At 38.4% G+C, this 17,981-nt stretch overlaps 1 protein-coding gene across 3 annotated transcripts in view; it reads left to right on the forward strand.

Annotated features, from left to right (window-relative positions):
* The window catches only part of rnf24 (ring finger protein 24), a 51,766-nt gene that overhangs the window by 31,896 nt on the left and 1,889 nt on the right, over positions 1–17,981 (forward strand). For 2 of the 3 annotated variants that reach the window (XM_063008318.1, XM_063008317.1), the window contains 3 exons: positions 9,278–9,320; positions 10,584–10,625; positions 15,808–15,887. In XM_063008318.1, the coding sequence (XP_062864388.1) occupies positions 9,278–9,320; positions 10,584–10,625; positions 15,808–15,887 (165 nt within the window). Of the gene's footprint in view, positions 1–601; positions 849–9,277; positions 9,321–10,583; positions 10,626–15,807; positions 15,888–17,981 lie in introns of those variants that run through there. The other variant, XM_063008319.1, reaches the window with a different exon arrangement.

A 17,981-nucleotide genomic window follows, 5' to 3' on the forward strand; every position in this document is an offset into this window, starting at 1 on the left:
TGCTGTACAGCCGTGCTGATCCATTTAGAAGAGTAAGCAAACATGGGCATTTAGAATGGTGCTGCATTACTTGGTTCATTTGGCATGTGGGCAGTTTTACCAAAACTTGGACTAATAGTAATAAATACAAATGATTAAATCATTGAGGAACAGGGAATTCACATTGTCGTTGTTAGCTTAAGCACTGAGCAACAAGGAGTCAAGCCATTTAAAAGCCATTTTTAAAAGATGGGAACATGTAAAGTGTAGTTGGACATGGCAGTCCATAACATTCTGTCCCCAAGGCCCCATTGCTCTTAAGATCATGACATGTCAAACTGATGCTTGAGAACTTGCAGCCATCAAAGCTGTTTGATAATAATCACCTCATTACTGACTTTTTTTATTACAAATTAATTCTTCATACAGCAGGTGTTAATAGTCTGGATTTAGCTAATGTAAAACAAGCTAATGTTATTACAAGAAATCTCTTTTTGTCTCTTTTCTTTGTGTGTATTTAATTTTTTTTTCCTGGATTTTCCCCCCTTTTCTCCCAATCTATTCAAATCCAAATCCGCTCCCAAATTTGTTCAATCTGTGGCCACTTCTTATGACCTGCCAGTGTTGGGTTCCCAAAACTGAGCTGTATCGCATATGGAGAGCTACTCTGCGCTCTTTGTGACTCCCCTAAACTCACACAAGTGCCTGGACAAGTCCAGGAGGTCGCATATCACAGCCACAGCGGAAGGAGACCCCGTCCCTGCAGTTGGTGTGGATGCCCATCCAGGTCGGTGGTGTGTAGCACTTTAGACCGCTGCTGTATTTAAGCACCATTTATTTATTTTTTTATTTATTTTCGTAGGTTGTTGGTTAGCTTCAAATTTAGATTAATTCCACAAGCAATGGTCTGCATGTTTCCATCTGTGGAATAGGTAAGGCCAAAAACGAGATGTTCGGACCACAGGTCTGGAAGCCCAGGGAAGCCAGGCATTTGGATTAGGCCAAAGTCTATGTTCCAGATTGGATACTAGTGCTGTTACTATTGTTTTCACAATTTACATTTATTACCTCCTCTTGAAGATAAATAGCAACCTTATTAGTGTACACTAACTGTGAAATGATGTATGCTAACATTCTGTGCTAAGAATATAATGGTTACAAGGGTCATTAAAATATTACATTAAAGATTTTCATAGATTTCAGTTTAACAGCAGTATGGTTCCCATGGCATCCTCATTGTATACCACAGTACTACACTCATACCCCTTTTCCACCGACGCGGCACGGAGCCAGTTCCGGTTCCCGAACTTGACTTTGAACCGGTTCCGCGTGTTTCCACCGGAAAAAAGAGGTTCCAGACAGTGACAACTGAGACAAACACGTCACGTCTTCTTATCACTGATTGTTAGATCGATGCTTTTTACATAAATACAAACAACTGTAACAGCAGCACAAATGCTCGCACATAGTCTACACACTCTGCCATGATATTACTTCTCTTAACTTTCGTTAAGTAACGCCCACCGCTGATGACGGAGGCTTGGTTCTCAAGAACTGGTGGAAACGTGTGTCAGTTCTCTACAGAACACCAAAGTTCAGAGAAACCTGAACAGAACCGGTTCAAGAACCATGTTTTTTTTTGGTGGAAAAGGGGTATCAGAGTGCCAGATCTAAAGTGTTGTTAATGTAGTGCCCTTTTCTAACTTGGGAAGCAGTCAACAATCAAATCTGTGCCAAATGTAAACAGCCATTGTTTATAGCTATCTACAGCATTTGGGATTAATGATTGTTTACATATACATAATGATATCCAGTGGTAAACCAGTGGTATGTGTACAAAGACGTAAGCTGGCCAGTTATACTTTAACCAGTGTAGTCAGGTGGTGCAGCTACATCATTAACTTGCACTTGTCTGGCAAACCAACCTAAATTATCCTTAGCTAATAAGGGGTTTGGGGTTGCAGAGAGTTCAAGTCTTGTTATTAAATGTGCATTGTTTTCTTTGCACTGACTAGTAGTTGTAAATTAAATTAGCTATATTTTAAATATGTAATCAGATGACCAAATCACTAGAATTCAGTGACATGGCTGACTAAATAAAATATAATTCTTAAATACATCAATTGAGGATAGCCTTTACTTATACACATCCCTCAGTCTCTGTCCTCTCACTAAATCCTGTGCTAGTCATCCTGTTCTGCACCTAAAAGCCAGCTTTAAAATATTCATAAACCAGCATGGTGAGGTGAACATGACGACAATTGCAAATATAGCAGGCTCTGAAAATAGCAGCCTCCTTCCCAGCGTTGGTCCCTGCAGTAGCTCTAATTCATCATGACTGAAACAATGCAGGGAAGTGGCACTTAGCTCTTAGCATCTATTTTTAAATAAAGCTGCAGGTTCTTCTAATAATTTTCCCAGCAGATTTTGTGATAAAATGCATTTTTTAAGGGAACATATATGGAACAATTCAGTCGCCAGTTGCAGAATTACGATTGTATGCAAAGTTTGGACTTTGAACTGTCTGTGTAGCCTGAGTTGTGTCTGTCGTGAGCTGGAGGCCGTGACTCACCCACATACAAGTTGGCATAAGGCTGAGTGTAGCAGTCTTCTCACCAGAGATATCACACAGTCGAAAAGTGCTTTCAGACCCTCAGTTAACACACATACTGCACATACATACATATATTTTTTTAAAAGGATAAAACCTTGTACACTGGACTTATTTTTGAACCGTTTTTCCAGTATGTTAAAGCCTATTATTGGGCAGTTGTAGCTCAGAGGTTAAGATACTGGACTGTTGATTGGAAGTTGCTGGTTCAAGGTACTACTCTTTTACTAGGGGGCCTGTGGTAGCCTAGTGGGTAGGGCTTTGGGCTATCAACCGGAAGATTGGCGGTTCAAATCCAGGCTCTGCTATGTAGCCACTGTTGGGTCATTGAGCAAGGCCCTTAACCCTGTCTGCTCCAGGGGCGCCGTAAGTTGGCTGACCCTGCGCTCTGACCCCAGCTGGGATATGCGAAGAAAGAATTTCATTGTACTGTACATCTGTATATGTATATATGACAAATAAAGGATATCTTTCTTTTCTTTCTTTCTTTCTTTCTTTCTTTCTTTCTTTCTTTCTTTCTTTCTTTCTTTCTTTCTCTTGGTAAACAGTCGAACATTCTAGTCCACTGATTCAGTGTTCGAATCTCAGCTGTGCTATCGGCTGGTTGGGTGTCTACACAAACATGATTGGCTATGCCTGGAAGGCTGGGTGGTTCCGAACAGCCTAGCCATTGGAAGGTGTACTTGCCGGTCCCAAAAAAACTGTGCCAAATGCATTAATACCCTATCCTGGGATTTCAGCTACTTTAGTCATTTCTATTTATTATATCATTTTTTAATTTATTTATTTATAATAATTTCTGTTTAATTTCTATTTAATTTACTAAATGCCTAGAGTGACAAAATTCATAAATTTAAATTCATAAAACAAATCTCACCTCTGGCAATAAAAATCTAGAGACAGACAAGAGTACTTACAAGTGACAGCAATATGAGAACTAAGCAATATGCATGTTACAAAAACTAAGTTGTCGGTCCAAAACTCTGAAGATAAATTCTCAAGTGATGGGAGATTCTGTAGCTTGAACTGATGGTGTTTTACAAAATGTCAGTGTCTTTTAGACTGTGCTGCTGTTTTACAGATTCCTCACTTACTCTGCTCCCGACAACTTAATGTTACTAATAATGAAGGTAAATCTTACAACCTTACTTTCATGATAAATTTCTCCCTTTCAATTGATTGACCTTTTTTAAATTTATTTACTGTAATTCCGATTACAGATAATTTCTTGGTATGTTATCATTTCTGCATACAGAATCTACAAAACACCCCAACTAGATAGCCTGACAGTAATTCCATACTAGTAATAAGTAACTGAGGATGACCATGATGCCTAGCTTGGTAATAAAATCCACTAATGTTTGAGAGTCAGGCGTACACACTCTCACACATATTGGTGTTTATGCCTATAAATGGTGATGGTGGACGCTGGCGCATTTGGCTGCCGCTACCGTTACCGTATTTTACCGTATTTTATTGTATTTTTATCGTTTTTCGTTTTCATCTTTTTACACACCTTGTGGATCTATTTCTTTTATGTTACTTTTGATACTTTTATTTGTGCTTTTGATACTTTTTGTTCTTTCTACTGTACATCGCGTCTGCGGCCGGTGGTGAACGGTGGATGAGTTTTCCTGGGATCGGCACGATGTTGAACTATTCCGTTGACCAGCTGAGGAAGTTCAACAACTGCACTACTCCATCGTGTATTTCAGTCATCAAACAGCTTGGACTCCTTCGCCGGCCTCGTTATATTCACAGGGGCTCCCGGAGAAAGCTTGTTTATCTTCGAAACGGTAACGCTATTCCATCCTTCTGGTCAGCCGTGCGCACTGTCGCTCCGCAAACACGTCATCAGAGCGCTGCTGCCTTGCACACCAGTAGCGGTGTAGTCTCCATGACAACGCTGTCCACGGAGTGGGATGGGAAACGCGGAGTGGACTTAGCAAATCTCCGTTCTCTTCCTCGTTCCTCACAGCCAACTACACAACAATACCACTTGAAAATGGCATTGCTTAATGTTCGTTCACTCAACACAAAAAGTACTGTACTCAGTGAATTTATATCTGACAGTGAACTAGACTTTTTCTGTCTCACTGAAACTTGGCATAAACCCTTGGATTATTTTATGTTAAATCAGACCACGCCAATGGGATACTCGTATATTGATGAACCTCGTATGGAAGGGCGAGGTGGTGGTGTTGCTGCAGTCTATAGGGATGATATTAAAATAACCACTTTGTCTTTTCCTGCTGCTCTTTCTTTTGAACACCTGGCTTTCAAGTTGTCAGGGCCTACTCCTCTGGTCACTGCTGTAGTTTATCGTCCGCCAAAGCCAAACGCTTCCTTTCTCTCTGATTTTTCAGATTTTTTAACCCAGCTTAGTGCCCTCTCATCCTCTGTACTGCTTATGGGTGATTTTAACATCCATATTGATGACAACAACTGTAAATTTGCCAGGGAATTTTTGGAATTGTTACAGTGTTTTAATTTCACACAACATATACATTTTCCAACTCATAAAAAAGGTCATACTCTTGACCTTGTCTGCTCTACTGGTGTCCTAGTTCATCAGCCGTCCAGCCATGACCTTACTGTCTCTGATCATTTGACAATCATCATGGACATTGAGGTCACTAGGCCCATCACTAGAGCTAAACGTAAAATATCCTTCAGGAATCTTCAATATATCTCTCCCTCTGCTTTCTCAGATTCTCTTGTTAAAAAGATGTCTGTCTGTCCTGTACTGTCTAGTAATTCATCTGACCTTGTCGATTACTATAATGACATACTCGCCTCATGTCTTGATGAGCTGGCTCCTTTGAGAACCAAATTTGTTTCATTTAGTCATTCCGCACCATGGTACACAATTGAGCTTCACCAAATGAAATCCCGTAAACGCCAGCTTGAAAGACTTTATAAGAAAACCGGTCTAACAGTACATTATCAGATTTATTCTGATTATCTTCAACATTACAAAGACGCTCTTACGGCAGCCCGATCCACTTACTATTCCGAACTCATACATGCTGGATCAACAAATCCTAAGACTCTCTTTTCCACAATAAATAAACTTCTCAAACCAATTGACAATACTACCAATTCCTTTACAGTTGACAAGTGTAACTCTTACCTCTCATTTTTTCAAACAAAAGTTGAGAATATCCACAATTTTCTGACAGTTTCCCCTGTCATCTCTGTTTCTCCGCCTATCTCATCTCAATTTATTACCCAGCCTCTGTCTCAGTTCTCACCTGTGTCTCTTTTGGACCTATCTGAGATCTTAACAGGGATGCGAAGCTCCACTTGTGTTTTGGATCCTGCTCCATCAAAACTTGTTAAGGGTTGTTTTCCAGTTATCTCATCACTTATCACAGAGATAATCAATTCCTCTCTTAGTTCTGGCTCAGTCCCTCAATCACTCAAATTGGCTGCTGTTACTCCCATACTTAAAAAACCTGGACTTGACTCTAACATTATGAGTAACTTTCGGCCCATTTCCAATCTTCCATTTCTGTCGAAAATACTGGAACGTGTTGTTGCCTCACAGCTCAAAGATCACCTAAATTCCAATAATCTATTTGAATCATTTCAGTCTGGTTTCCGCCCCCAGCACAGCACTGAGTCAGCCCTCCTCAAAGTCACAAATGACCTTCTTCTTTCCTCAGACTCTGGACAAATTAATATTCTCGTCCTCCTTGATCTTACTGCAGCTTTTGACACCATTAATCACTCCATTCTTCTGTCCCGCCTTGAATCCTCTGTCAACATCACTGGTACTGCCCTTTTGTGGTTAAGGTCATATCTCATAAACAGACAACAGTTTGTTAATATCAACAATTGTAGTTCTGCCATTGCTCCACTGTCCCAAGGCGTTCCCCAAGGCTCAGTGTTAGGTCCCCTTTTGTTTATTCTTTATATGCTCCCCCTTGGTGACATCATACGTCGGCATGGTTTACATTTCCACTGCTATGCTGATGATATTCAGCTTTACATCTCCTCCAAATCCATTAATACTGAACTTCACTCCACTCTGACAAATTGCATCACTGAAATGAAATTGTGGATGAAAGCTAATTTCCTCAAATTAAACTGTGAAAAATCAGATATGATCATCGTAGGTCCTACAACCCTGGCAAAAACCACAAAAAATTTTCAAATTACCATTGATAATGACACTTTGTCTCCGTCTTCTAACATCCGAAATCTTGGTGTAATTTTTGATAGCAACCTCTCTTTTGACCGCCATGTAAATCACATCACCAAAACTGCTTTCTTTCATCTAAAAAACATAGCACGTCTACGTCCATCACTCTCCTTTTCTGCCGCCGAAACCTTGATTCATGCTTTTATTACATCCAGAATTGATTATTGCAATAGCATCCTTTATGGTACATCTAACAAAATCCTAAAAAAACTTCAGTATATCCAGAATTCAGCTGCTCGCCTCCTTACTCATACTCGCTCCCGTGATCATATTACACCTGTTCTACAAAAACTTCATTGGCTTCCCGTTGCTCAACGCATTCAATTCAAAATTCTTCTATTCACTCACAAAGCTCTCCATAATCAGGCCCCATCCTACCTCACCGACCTGCTCCATCAGCACATTCCCTCCCGTAGCCTTCGCTCTTCTGAGGCTAACCTACTGTCCATACCCTCTAGGACCAAGCACCGGACCTGGGGTGACAGGGCCTTTTCCATAGCTGCTCCATCTTTATGGAATGCTCTCCCCAAACACCTACGAGATTGTCCTGACCTGTCCAAATTCAAGTCACTTCTCAAAACTCATCTATTCAGAGTGGCATTTAACTTGTAACAACACAAAATAAATGCTTTTATTTTTGCTATTCTTTTTAATAGTTTTTATACTTAGATCACGACAGAAATGTGAAGTCCTAGATCCTAAAACTTGTAAAGTTTTCAGTTTCCTGATTGCATGTAAATCTGTCCTGTTTCTGTCTAATTTTAAGAAATTGTTCTATATTTGTTGTTCTCTCTCATAATTTAGCTAATTTTTAATGAACTGTCTTATGCTGCTCTCTTTGTTTTTATCTTAATTATTCTTGATGTTGATGTACTATTTTGATTTTGTACTATGATTTGTATGGTGTATGTACGTATTTGTTTTGATTATTTGTCTTATGTAAAGCGTCTTTGAGTATCTTGAAAAGCGCTATATAAATAAAATGTATTATTATTATTATTATTATAAATGTTTGAATATTAATCTTGACTGATAGGGTGTTAACTCAGACTATCTTAATGCATGGTCACTCTAGTAACCTAGGATTTTGGGCAGAAATTGTCCTCTCTGTGGTTCAGTTAGGAATTTAGCCATGAATAAGCATTTTAGTTATAAGTAATTTCTGATTTAGGGATATATTTTGGTTTTACAAGATATGTACAACAACAACAAAAAAAACAAAAATAAAGGCATGCACATTAAAATCCATTTGATTTAACTGACTGTGAACTGTACACATTGGGTATGGTATGGGTAATACTGTCTTAACTTTCAGCCAGAACATTGCAGTATTAGGGACTGCTGCTGTTTTGGATAAACAGTACATCAAAATGAACTAACGGTCCTTCAAGGGTAAACACGACAGAGCCACTGACCCGTTGGTCACAGATGCAAATCTGTGCAAAATCGCTTATTGTGTTTTGCATACTTCATTTTTCATCTAAGAGACCGGGCCTAAAGCCATATATTGGGCCTGCACAAGCTTGCTTAAAGTGAAACGACGACTTTTCAGAGCAGCCAGCAGTGCTCTTAAATCCAGCTCTGGTCAGTATGCTTAAGGCTACTCGAGTCTAAAATACACCTGGAGACCACAGAGGCAAATAAAACAGAATGAAAAAGGATGATGTTATTAAAGGAAGATCGCTGAACCACCTGGCTCGTAAATTGTAATGTTTGGAGAAGGCAACCTGTAAATTGTCAATTTCTGAAATTACAGAGGGCTACAGGTAGATTTGCATTTAGTTTAGCTCTGTGTTATATAAATGCCCCTGTATCCCCTAGTACTGGTCTGGTCTAGGATTTTTCCAAACCAATAATGTAATTAAACTGAATATTTGTACAGTAATACAATGCAATTGAATTTTATTAATGTAATATAATTACAATAATGTTTTATATACTGTATGTATATCAGCTTTGATGATGATATGATCACAGTACAAGCACAAGCACAGATTATAAGGACCAGCATGGAAGACTCACTCCTCCACATCTGATTCATGAAACTGTTTTTATTACTGAAACAAGCATTTATTTGAACTTCTTTTACATGGAACCCACCCTCATTCATGCAGGTGTATTAAATCAAGTATTAAGCAGGTTAAACTCATGGAAGAACGGAAAAATGGAAAACGGAAAACAATGGCAGGCTGATACTGTAAATCTCAAATAGTTTATTCTGTCACTTTTTTAAAGATTAAAATTATTATTATTTGTTTTGATTAAACCTATAGTTCATGACTTTTTGCCAAACTGCTTTGCCTACCTGAAACTGGCACACCTATAAGCATCATCACTCACAGCCAGGAGAGCTGACATGATTTCAACAAATGTCGTTTTGCAGCACTATTCATTGTCACTTGTTCTTTATCATACAGGTGTTAGAAATGTTTATTATAATTTGTCTCTAAAACAAAGTTCTGTTTCTTGCACTGTTCCAGGTTACGACATCAAGCACACAAAGAGCTCTATGCATACAAGCAGGTATGTAATTTATTTGAAACAGCAGGGCTAGAATAGCATGGGTCTACATTGCTAAAAGCTTAAAGGTCAGAGCCCCTGCTACGAGATAATTGCATTTGCAGTCATCTCAGCGCTTCTGTATGAGCTTGGGGATGTTTTCCCACCCCTGCTGTGTAATCCTTACCCAATGATGTCACGTCTGAGTATATTATATGAATACATTACCTCAGTAAAGTGGTACATGAGGTAGAATTAGATTATTTACTTACAAGTAATAACCACACTAGCTCATCTAGATGCATTTAGTGCTAATAGATGAGGTTTAATAAGAGTGAAGTGATTAGAGGTGTTGCAGCTGTTACCTAACCATATGTTTGTATGTTATATTTAAAATTCCTTATAGAAAAAGCTGGGTGATTTTTAGAGCAGTGATATGATGGTTCTTCAGACCTTTTTGTATAAGGGTGACGGTAAACTAAAGTTGACTAACTAAAGCTGACAGCAGTCTGTATTTTCACCCAGATTTACTAAGGTTCCAGTAAAAAGTCATTTATTTTTTTAGGGTGAGGAAATTAGTCATTAGTTCATGTCGCAGTCCTCTACTACTTGCACCATCCAGTCTGGCCTTAAACTCCTGGATGTGCACAGTTATAGTCGACCACTTCTTGTAATAATAAAACGATTGAATAATTAAATATACTAGTTAATTAATAATAATTAATACTTTCACTTAAAAATGACATTTAAATTCATTTCCAACAGCTGATGCTTGATTGAGCATGAGTGCGGATTTGGAACACTCCCCAACCCACCTTAATGCATAGTGCCAGCTCTACTTACAGGCCCATCCTACGATTGAACATAAACTTTCTTATGCATTTGTATTATTTAAATAATCACAAACAGTGAAGCTAGTTCGCATCAGCATGGAGTCTGACTCTATTGTAACCTCTATTTATTTATTTTACAAAAATGATGTGGATATTTTGCATCATGTCACAGTAAACCGGTAAAACACTGCCTATTATCTTATAATAACTACAATAATGTTGTTTGGAAGAGTTTTAATACACCAACTACATCTGTTTTATTTGATTTGCATGTTTACTCAGCACATGTAATGAAGTGTTCACCAAATTAACATTCTGAAAGCTCTTTATTTACTGATTAAGAAACAGTGGAACACTTGCCTCTAATGCTGGCAAATGTTTCAAATAAAATATGATTTATGTGTTAAAAATACTAAATAAATACATGTTTACTCAATCAGTCTGTTTTTTGCAGGTTATACAGAAGGAAAAAGTCAAAGAACTAAACTTGCATGAGGTAAGCACATGTATGGTCATGTCTAATTTTAGTGTGTATTTAAATGATAATGATAATGATTCCTTATGGCTGCTTTTATTAGGGGTTGCCCCTTAGTCTATTATTCGTCCTCGTTCACTGATTTGGCACTGTTTTTACGCCGGATGCCCCTCCTGACATAACCCTCCTGTTTATCCAGGCTTGGGACTGGCACTAAGGGGCACTGATGCGTTTACCCCAAATGGCTAGGTTCACATAATGTCATGTACCTTGCGTATTTGTGAGCCCAGCCTGGGATTCGAACCAGCAGCTAGTATCTAACCATTATGCCACACAAGCTCCAGTACAAAAAGGAATAAATTAGTCATATTTGTTTAGTGCTTTGTGTGAAATATATCATACCAGACAAGTTAAATCAATTATAATGTATAGAGACCTTGCACATACTGTAGGTTCCAGAAACCTAGGTTTGAACCAACCCTCCACTCATTAAGAAGACTTTTACAGTTACTTTCTGTGTTTCTTATTCTGGTTTTCTCCCACCTTTCAAAAACATGCAAAAAGTAAACTGGCTACTCTAATTTAGATGAGTGCACATGCTGATCTGCTAACTGTTCAGCGTGTATTCCTGCCCTGCATCTTTTGTTTTTATGTGTCACCAAACCCACGCCAACCTTAAACAGGATGAAATGTTTGTCCACTGTAATGCCCCTGTGTAAGCAAATAACTGTACCAAGTTGGGCATGGATTTATTTAAAATCTAATAGCCAGTCCACCAGGCATGTGAAAACATCCAAATCTCTTGTCCATACTCATGTTGTGGTTTCCATGAAACACAATTAACTATTCATAAAACAAGGGTAGAATCTATGCTATCAGCTAATTTCTTAATGTAAAAAGCACTCAAGTAGCACAGAGGCCTATCACGCTAGCCCACCAGTGGTGCCATTAGCTGGTCGGGAGTCTACACATACACGATTGGCCACGATGTCTGAGCGGGTTGGCCAAAACCCTGCAATAAATTAGGTGCCTGGCAGGAACACCCTATACAGGGTGCCAGTGTTTCCCAGTGAAATTGGCACTGTTAATTAAAAATGTAAAATAAGTTTGTTTTATATTATTTACTAAGAACGAATTAAATATGTTGGATAATCATATGATCTAATAATGGATGTCATTAAGTACCAATACAAACATTAAATAAGTAAATTTCTAAGCAATGGTGGGGCCTGATCCAAAGACCTTCTAATCATTGTTCTACCTTAACCACTGAGCTACCTTTGAAAAACTTTGTTTTTGCCGCAGCACAGATTGCACTGGCTATGGCAAGTGTGAACTTGTTGTTGACGGTATTGCTATTCTGATACTGATATATTTATGGTGTGCAGGCCCTTAAGGGAGCTAGGGTGTGACAATGTTCATTTGGGATGACGCACACTTGACATTGAGATCATCCCTCCGGCTTTACCCAGAAGTAAAAGTATAATTAGTAATAACTAGCGGTTGGAAATACTAATCCAATCCATGAATTAATGGAAAAACAGGAAAAAGCAAGGAAAAATTGTGATTCGTCCACCCCTGCCTGCGAGTACGTTATTTTCTGATATAAGGACACCTCACCAGACATGATTATTATTGAAATGTAACATTGATGAGCCAGAACATTGGGACCACCCCATTCCCAAAAATGTGCATGTCAATGCTTGTTTTGTAACAAATGTGCATGCCACAGTCAGGGACTTACATTTTCGGTTGATGGTAGTCACTTGTGTTGAATGCAAAAGATATGGGCAGCAGAAGGACAAGTTACTTTGATAAGGGCCTACTTATTATAGTCAGAAGACAAAACAGCCAGGGTGAGTACCCACCGACAGTGGGCTGAGGAGAGACTCAGAGTCTAAGACTCTGACACCAATACTGACCAACAGAAGAGCTACTGTGACTCAAACTGCAAATGATGGGAATGTGGTGATGAGTTAATGTGTCCCAACAGTGCATAAAACACTTCTGTGTATGTGGTTGCGTAGTGGCAGGCCAGTCAATGTGCCCATGCAGGCAGTGGAAGAAAGTGGACTGGTCCGGCAATTCTAGTTTTCTTTTGTCAAATATAATGTAGACGATCTGGCATGTGCGCATTACTTACCTGTGGAGTAGCTGGCATCAGGATGCACTGTAGGACGATCCACCTCGCAACATACAGAAGCTGAAGGACTTGCTGGTATTGTCCAGGTAGCAGATATCACAGAACTCCTTCAGATGTCTTGTGTAGTCCATGTTTAGCAGGTTCAAGCTGTTTTAACAGCATTTACGATGGGTGGGTCTAATGTTTTGGCTCTTTAGTGTATATGTCAGATCTGCAAAAGCAAATAATAGCAAATGTAATGCTTCCCCACACAGTTATATATAGTTAAAAGTCCATGGGGTTATGATCACTTTTGTTTCATATATTTAAACTGTGATTAAATGTGCCTCAATAGTAGTAAATAATTCACACTTGCCAACCAATAAATGTTTTCCTGGGAATCCTAAGACTTAGTAGTACAGAACATTCATCATATCGTAATACAAGCTGTGTCTACATATAAATGCCAAAGCAGCAACACAGGTGTGAGTGTAATCTATCAGAGTCACATGATCAGTGTCACAGTGCCAAAAGATTCTGAACACCATGTTAATATATACATTGTTTAGAGAGAGGGTTTCACTGTTATTATTAGCTTCAGGATTGCTGACGTTTAAGTGCTCAATCTTTCTCACACGTGTAGGTCAAGTCAGACAGTATATAACCCTCTGAACACCTTAACATATTCAGAAATAAATAAAAATAAAGAAATAAAAGTACATTCTTTAGAATTTTCTACATTTGCTTTAGTGAATCTGAAGCCAAAAGTAAAAACCAAGCTTCTGTAAGCATCCCTCTCAGGCCTGTTTGGTTTGAAGGGGTTAATCACATTTAATTACATTGTCTGAGGGGATGGACGAAGCCCTGCAAAGGATTTTCATCCTGTCCTGTATTCATGCCTTGCACCCAGTGTTTCCCAGTAAAAGCAAACCTGTCATGACCCTGATCAGTCAAAAGCTGTTGATGAACATGTAATAAATAGTATACAGGTACAATACAGTCTCATGCCAACATTTAAAAATTGGTATGAGTGAATCAGACACATCAGTGGATCAGACACAGCAGCGCTGCTGGAGTTTTTAAATACCTTGTCCACTCACTGTCCACTCTATTAGACACTCCTACCTAGTAGGTCCACCTTGTAGATGTAAAGTCAGAGATGATCGCTCATCTATTGCTGCTGTTTGAGTTGGTCATCTTCTAGACCTTCATCAGTGGTCACAGGACGCTGCCAATGGGGTGCTGTTGGCTGGATATTTTTGGTTGGTGGGCTATTCTCAGTCCAGCAGTGACAGTGAGCCACTCATACCAGCACAACACACACTAACACACCACCACCATGTCAGCGTCACTGCAGTGCTGAGAATGACCCACCACCCAAATAATACCTACTCTGTAGGGGTCCTGACCATTGAAGAACAGCATGAAAGGGGGCTAACAAAGCATGCAAAGAAACAGATGGACTACAGTCAGTAATTGTAGAACTACAAAGTGCTTCTATATGGTAAGTGGAGCTGATAAAATGGACAGTGTGTGTAGAAACAAGGAGGTGGTTTTAATGTTATGGCTGATAAGATGTTGGTGACATCTTTTGGAAATCTTCTGTTATGATTATTAAAGACAATTTCACCTTTTTAACAATCCATCTCTCACTCATACACTCTCAGATCAGGCTTTGCCGAAGCCTGTAGTTACATTTTCTTCAAAAGTATTTCTTCATAAGAATTTCTTCATAAGACGTGCTGGTAATTGTGCCATGTAGTTTGTTTTGAAATATATTTATATTAAAATCTATTTTATTTTCTGAAAGATTACATTACCAGTACACACTAATAATACATTGCAAATACATTCTTCTGAATGTCTAGAAACAGAGGAAAAAATTGCCTTTTCAGCATAATGCTAATCCCATCAATTGGCCAGCTGTTTGGGTTTTCCATTACACATAAACATTACCAGGGTCTACAGTGCTATTTATTCAATAAAGAGTGCTGTGTAAATAACTATTATCTTTTACTATAATCACAGACTGTCAGAAGTACATAGGCAGGTTGAGAACTGAATTTATATTTATTTCAGGTGTGTGAAGACGTTTTGTCATGCTAACCACTAATAAACCTCCCAGGATACTTATTAAATAAAGCCTAATTATATGGCTCTGTGTTGGCACCATCATGTATGGTAAAAAAGAACATTCATTCCTTGTCTGTTTTACCACTGCTTGCACACAACTAGGGCAATTTTTAGTAGCTCCAATTGTCCTGACTGCATGTCTTCGGACTTATGTGAGGAAACCGGAGCACCCGGAGGAAACCCATGCGGACACAGGAAGAACATGCAAACAGAAAGGAATTGAACCCACTGTGCCACCGTGCTGACCCAAAAATACTATTTCAGAGTAATAAACAGAACTTTTAATCATTTAAGTTATTAAATTCATTCTTGTTGAGTTCATCCACTGAGCCAGACTGGTACTAAACTTGGCATATAAGAACATTTCTTCTATTATTGACTGTTGGTTTATGGGTTTATGTATTTTAAATTTATTGTTTTTCTTTAAATAATTTTGATAATAGATGAATTGGAATTGTAGTCTTGTAGTGCAGCTACAATTCAAACAGTTCACGGTCAGTTATTTAAACAAGCCCTAAAAACTAAACCTGATAAAGTCAATTTCATTATAATTTTTTGCTGTTGTTCATGCCTTATTACCTAATCATACACTAATTAATCTAATATAAATGAGTTTCTGTTAATTAAATCCCACAGGAACACTGTCAGACTTGTGTTATAGAAATGCAGCACTCGGGTACATGCAGTAACATCTAAACCAGTTGATCCAAAAACATTACCAATGCCTCACTGAATGGCTGTGTGCAAAGTTTAGTTGGTCTCTGAAGGAAAAAGTACGCAGGTTTATGACGTCCTTCCAGACTCACGCTGTCTAATATGAGTTTATATGCATGAGTTTGAACGTTCAGCAGATCCAGTGCTGATGTTCAGAATATTGTGCTTAGGCAATGTTTTTATTGCACTCACTGACTGGAATATCTGCTCACGTCTCTGTTATTTCATTCACAGATCTGTGCGGTGTGTTTGGAGGAGTTTAAACAGAAGGATGAGTTGGGGATTTGTCCATGTAAACATGCCTTTCACAGAAAGTGAGTACTGCAAGTAGTAGTAGTAATTATGAAAACTCATACTGAAATCAGTCATTTACGCATCTTTTCTTGGTGAAATAAAATTGTATAAATGAACCCTAATGAAGCCTCTCAGGTGGTGCAGTGGTAAAACAAGCTAGCACACCAAAGCTAGTCAGTTCAAAACTCAGCTCTGCATCCGACTGGGCTGGGCGGCTACATGAAAAACAATTGGTTGTTGTTCATACTGGGAGCTGGGACATCATAACTGATGCAATTACGTTCTCTGCTGGCTGATTGATGGCGCCTGGACAGAGTCGAGGAATAATGTGTTGATGAGGGTGTGGCTCTCTGTACACAAAGCTGATCCGCATATGAACTCAGGTGCAGGTGAAAAGATGCAGTCGGTACTGCACACATGTCAATCAGAAGTGGACATCAGCATCAGTAGAGACGAAGCGTAATGCAATTGGGTAATTGGATACGACTAGACTGGAAAGAAAAGTGGGAAAAATGCAAAAAAAAAACAAAAAAAAACTAATATATTATATATAATATAATATATATACTATATATACTAATGAAGTGGACCAGCAGCGTTCAACGAGCAACACAGCAAAGCAGATCTGATTTTTGGGGTCATATTAATTAAATAACATTGCAAACAAATTGCCAATGTGACTGTGACTGTGAATTTCTTTATCAGATATTTATTTATCAGATTATTTCTTTATCAGATATTTTAGAGGTGTGTTTGTTTTAGTGTCAAAATACATAGCTTTCTAGCAATTTACAGCAAAAAGGGGTAGTATTGTGCATTTCTTTTTAAAGACTTAAACAACCTGTTCCCTGAATGAGACTGGATATTAGAACCCATCTATGTAATTATCTCATTATTATTACTCAAGCTGTCATGTTTGTGCACTGGCTGAGCTACTGGCTGAGCTAAAGCTAGTACTGGTTTTTCCTGATTCTCCTGTGTGTGTAAACAAACCCTGTGGAACTCCTCCAAGTAGGTTTAGAAGTGAAGAGTGGCCTCCGGACAAAATATATGAGCAAATACACAGTGAGGGCCAAAAGTCTGAGAAAACTAGTAGAAGTGCTTCTATGTTCTGGTTGTCTTAGATTTATTACAGTGTATTTCTACAGTAAATTTCTCCAGTCACCTGATCCAAAGCATATCGAGCATTTACTGGGGCTCTTGAAGGCAGAGAAAGCCAAGAAATCAGTAACATCACAATATGCTCTTTGGAATATTGTGAAATCATGCTGAAATACCATGCATTATCAGATGTTTCTCAAACTTGTGGAGTTTATGCCAGCTCGATCGCATGCTGTCATGACAGACAACAGGGGAACATACTAAATACTAAGTATTAGAATTACAGTGGTAACTTGAAACTCGACGTCAGTTGGTTCTGGGACCGGCGTTGAGTTTAAAAGGCGTTGAGTTTTAAGGTATATTTTCCCATAAGGATGTATGGGAAACCCATTAATGCATTCCATGGTCCCGTAAAACTGCATATATTTTAGGCTAATGTAAAACAATGGGGTTGTTTTTGATACTTATACACTGAAAATAACATAAATATAATATAAAAACACTGAAATAAAAAGCTGATTCTTACAATTTCTCAGAACCTCGAGCTGTAACACAAGTTTAAAAGTGAAACAGGAGGAAAATCCAGCTAAACACAGATACATGTGAAGCTTTCAGAGTGAATCTGACAGTTATTCTACACAAATGCAGTTTTGTCTCATATGTGCACTTTGATGGCGTTTTACCACATCACTCAAGCTGAGCGCTGAACAAAGCGACTGTTCATTGTTAATTTGAAATTAAATAAATAATTTTAAAAAAAGCAAACTGAACACGTTAAGTTTAAGGGTACAGATTTCTCGACAAAGGACGTTGAGTTTCAATTCAAAGATTTTGAGTTTAGGGGACGTTGAGTTACAAGGTACCGCTGTACTGGAATTTTATATTTAAAAAATATATATTTCCTATATTTTTGAAAATTCATCTTTTTACTCAAATGCTGATTATATGATTGATAAAATTGGAATGCATTTAAAAAAAATTCATTTAATTTTGCACGTTTTATTGTCGATTCG

The sequence above is a fragment of the Trichomycterus rosablanca genome, chromosome 14 (genome assembly GCF_030014385.1).
Source record: "Trichomycterus rosablanca isolate fTriRos1 chromosome 14, fTriRos1.hap1, whole genome shotgun sequence".
In the NCBI taxonomy this organism is placed as follows: domain Eukaryota; kingdom Metazoa; phylum Chordata; class Actinopteri; order Siluriformes; family Trichomycteridae; genus Trichomycterus; species Trichomycterus rosablanca.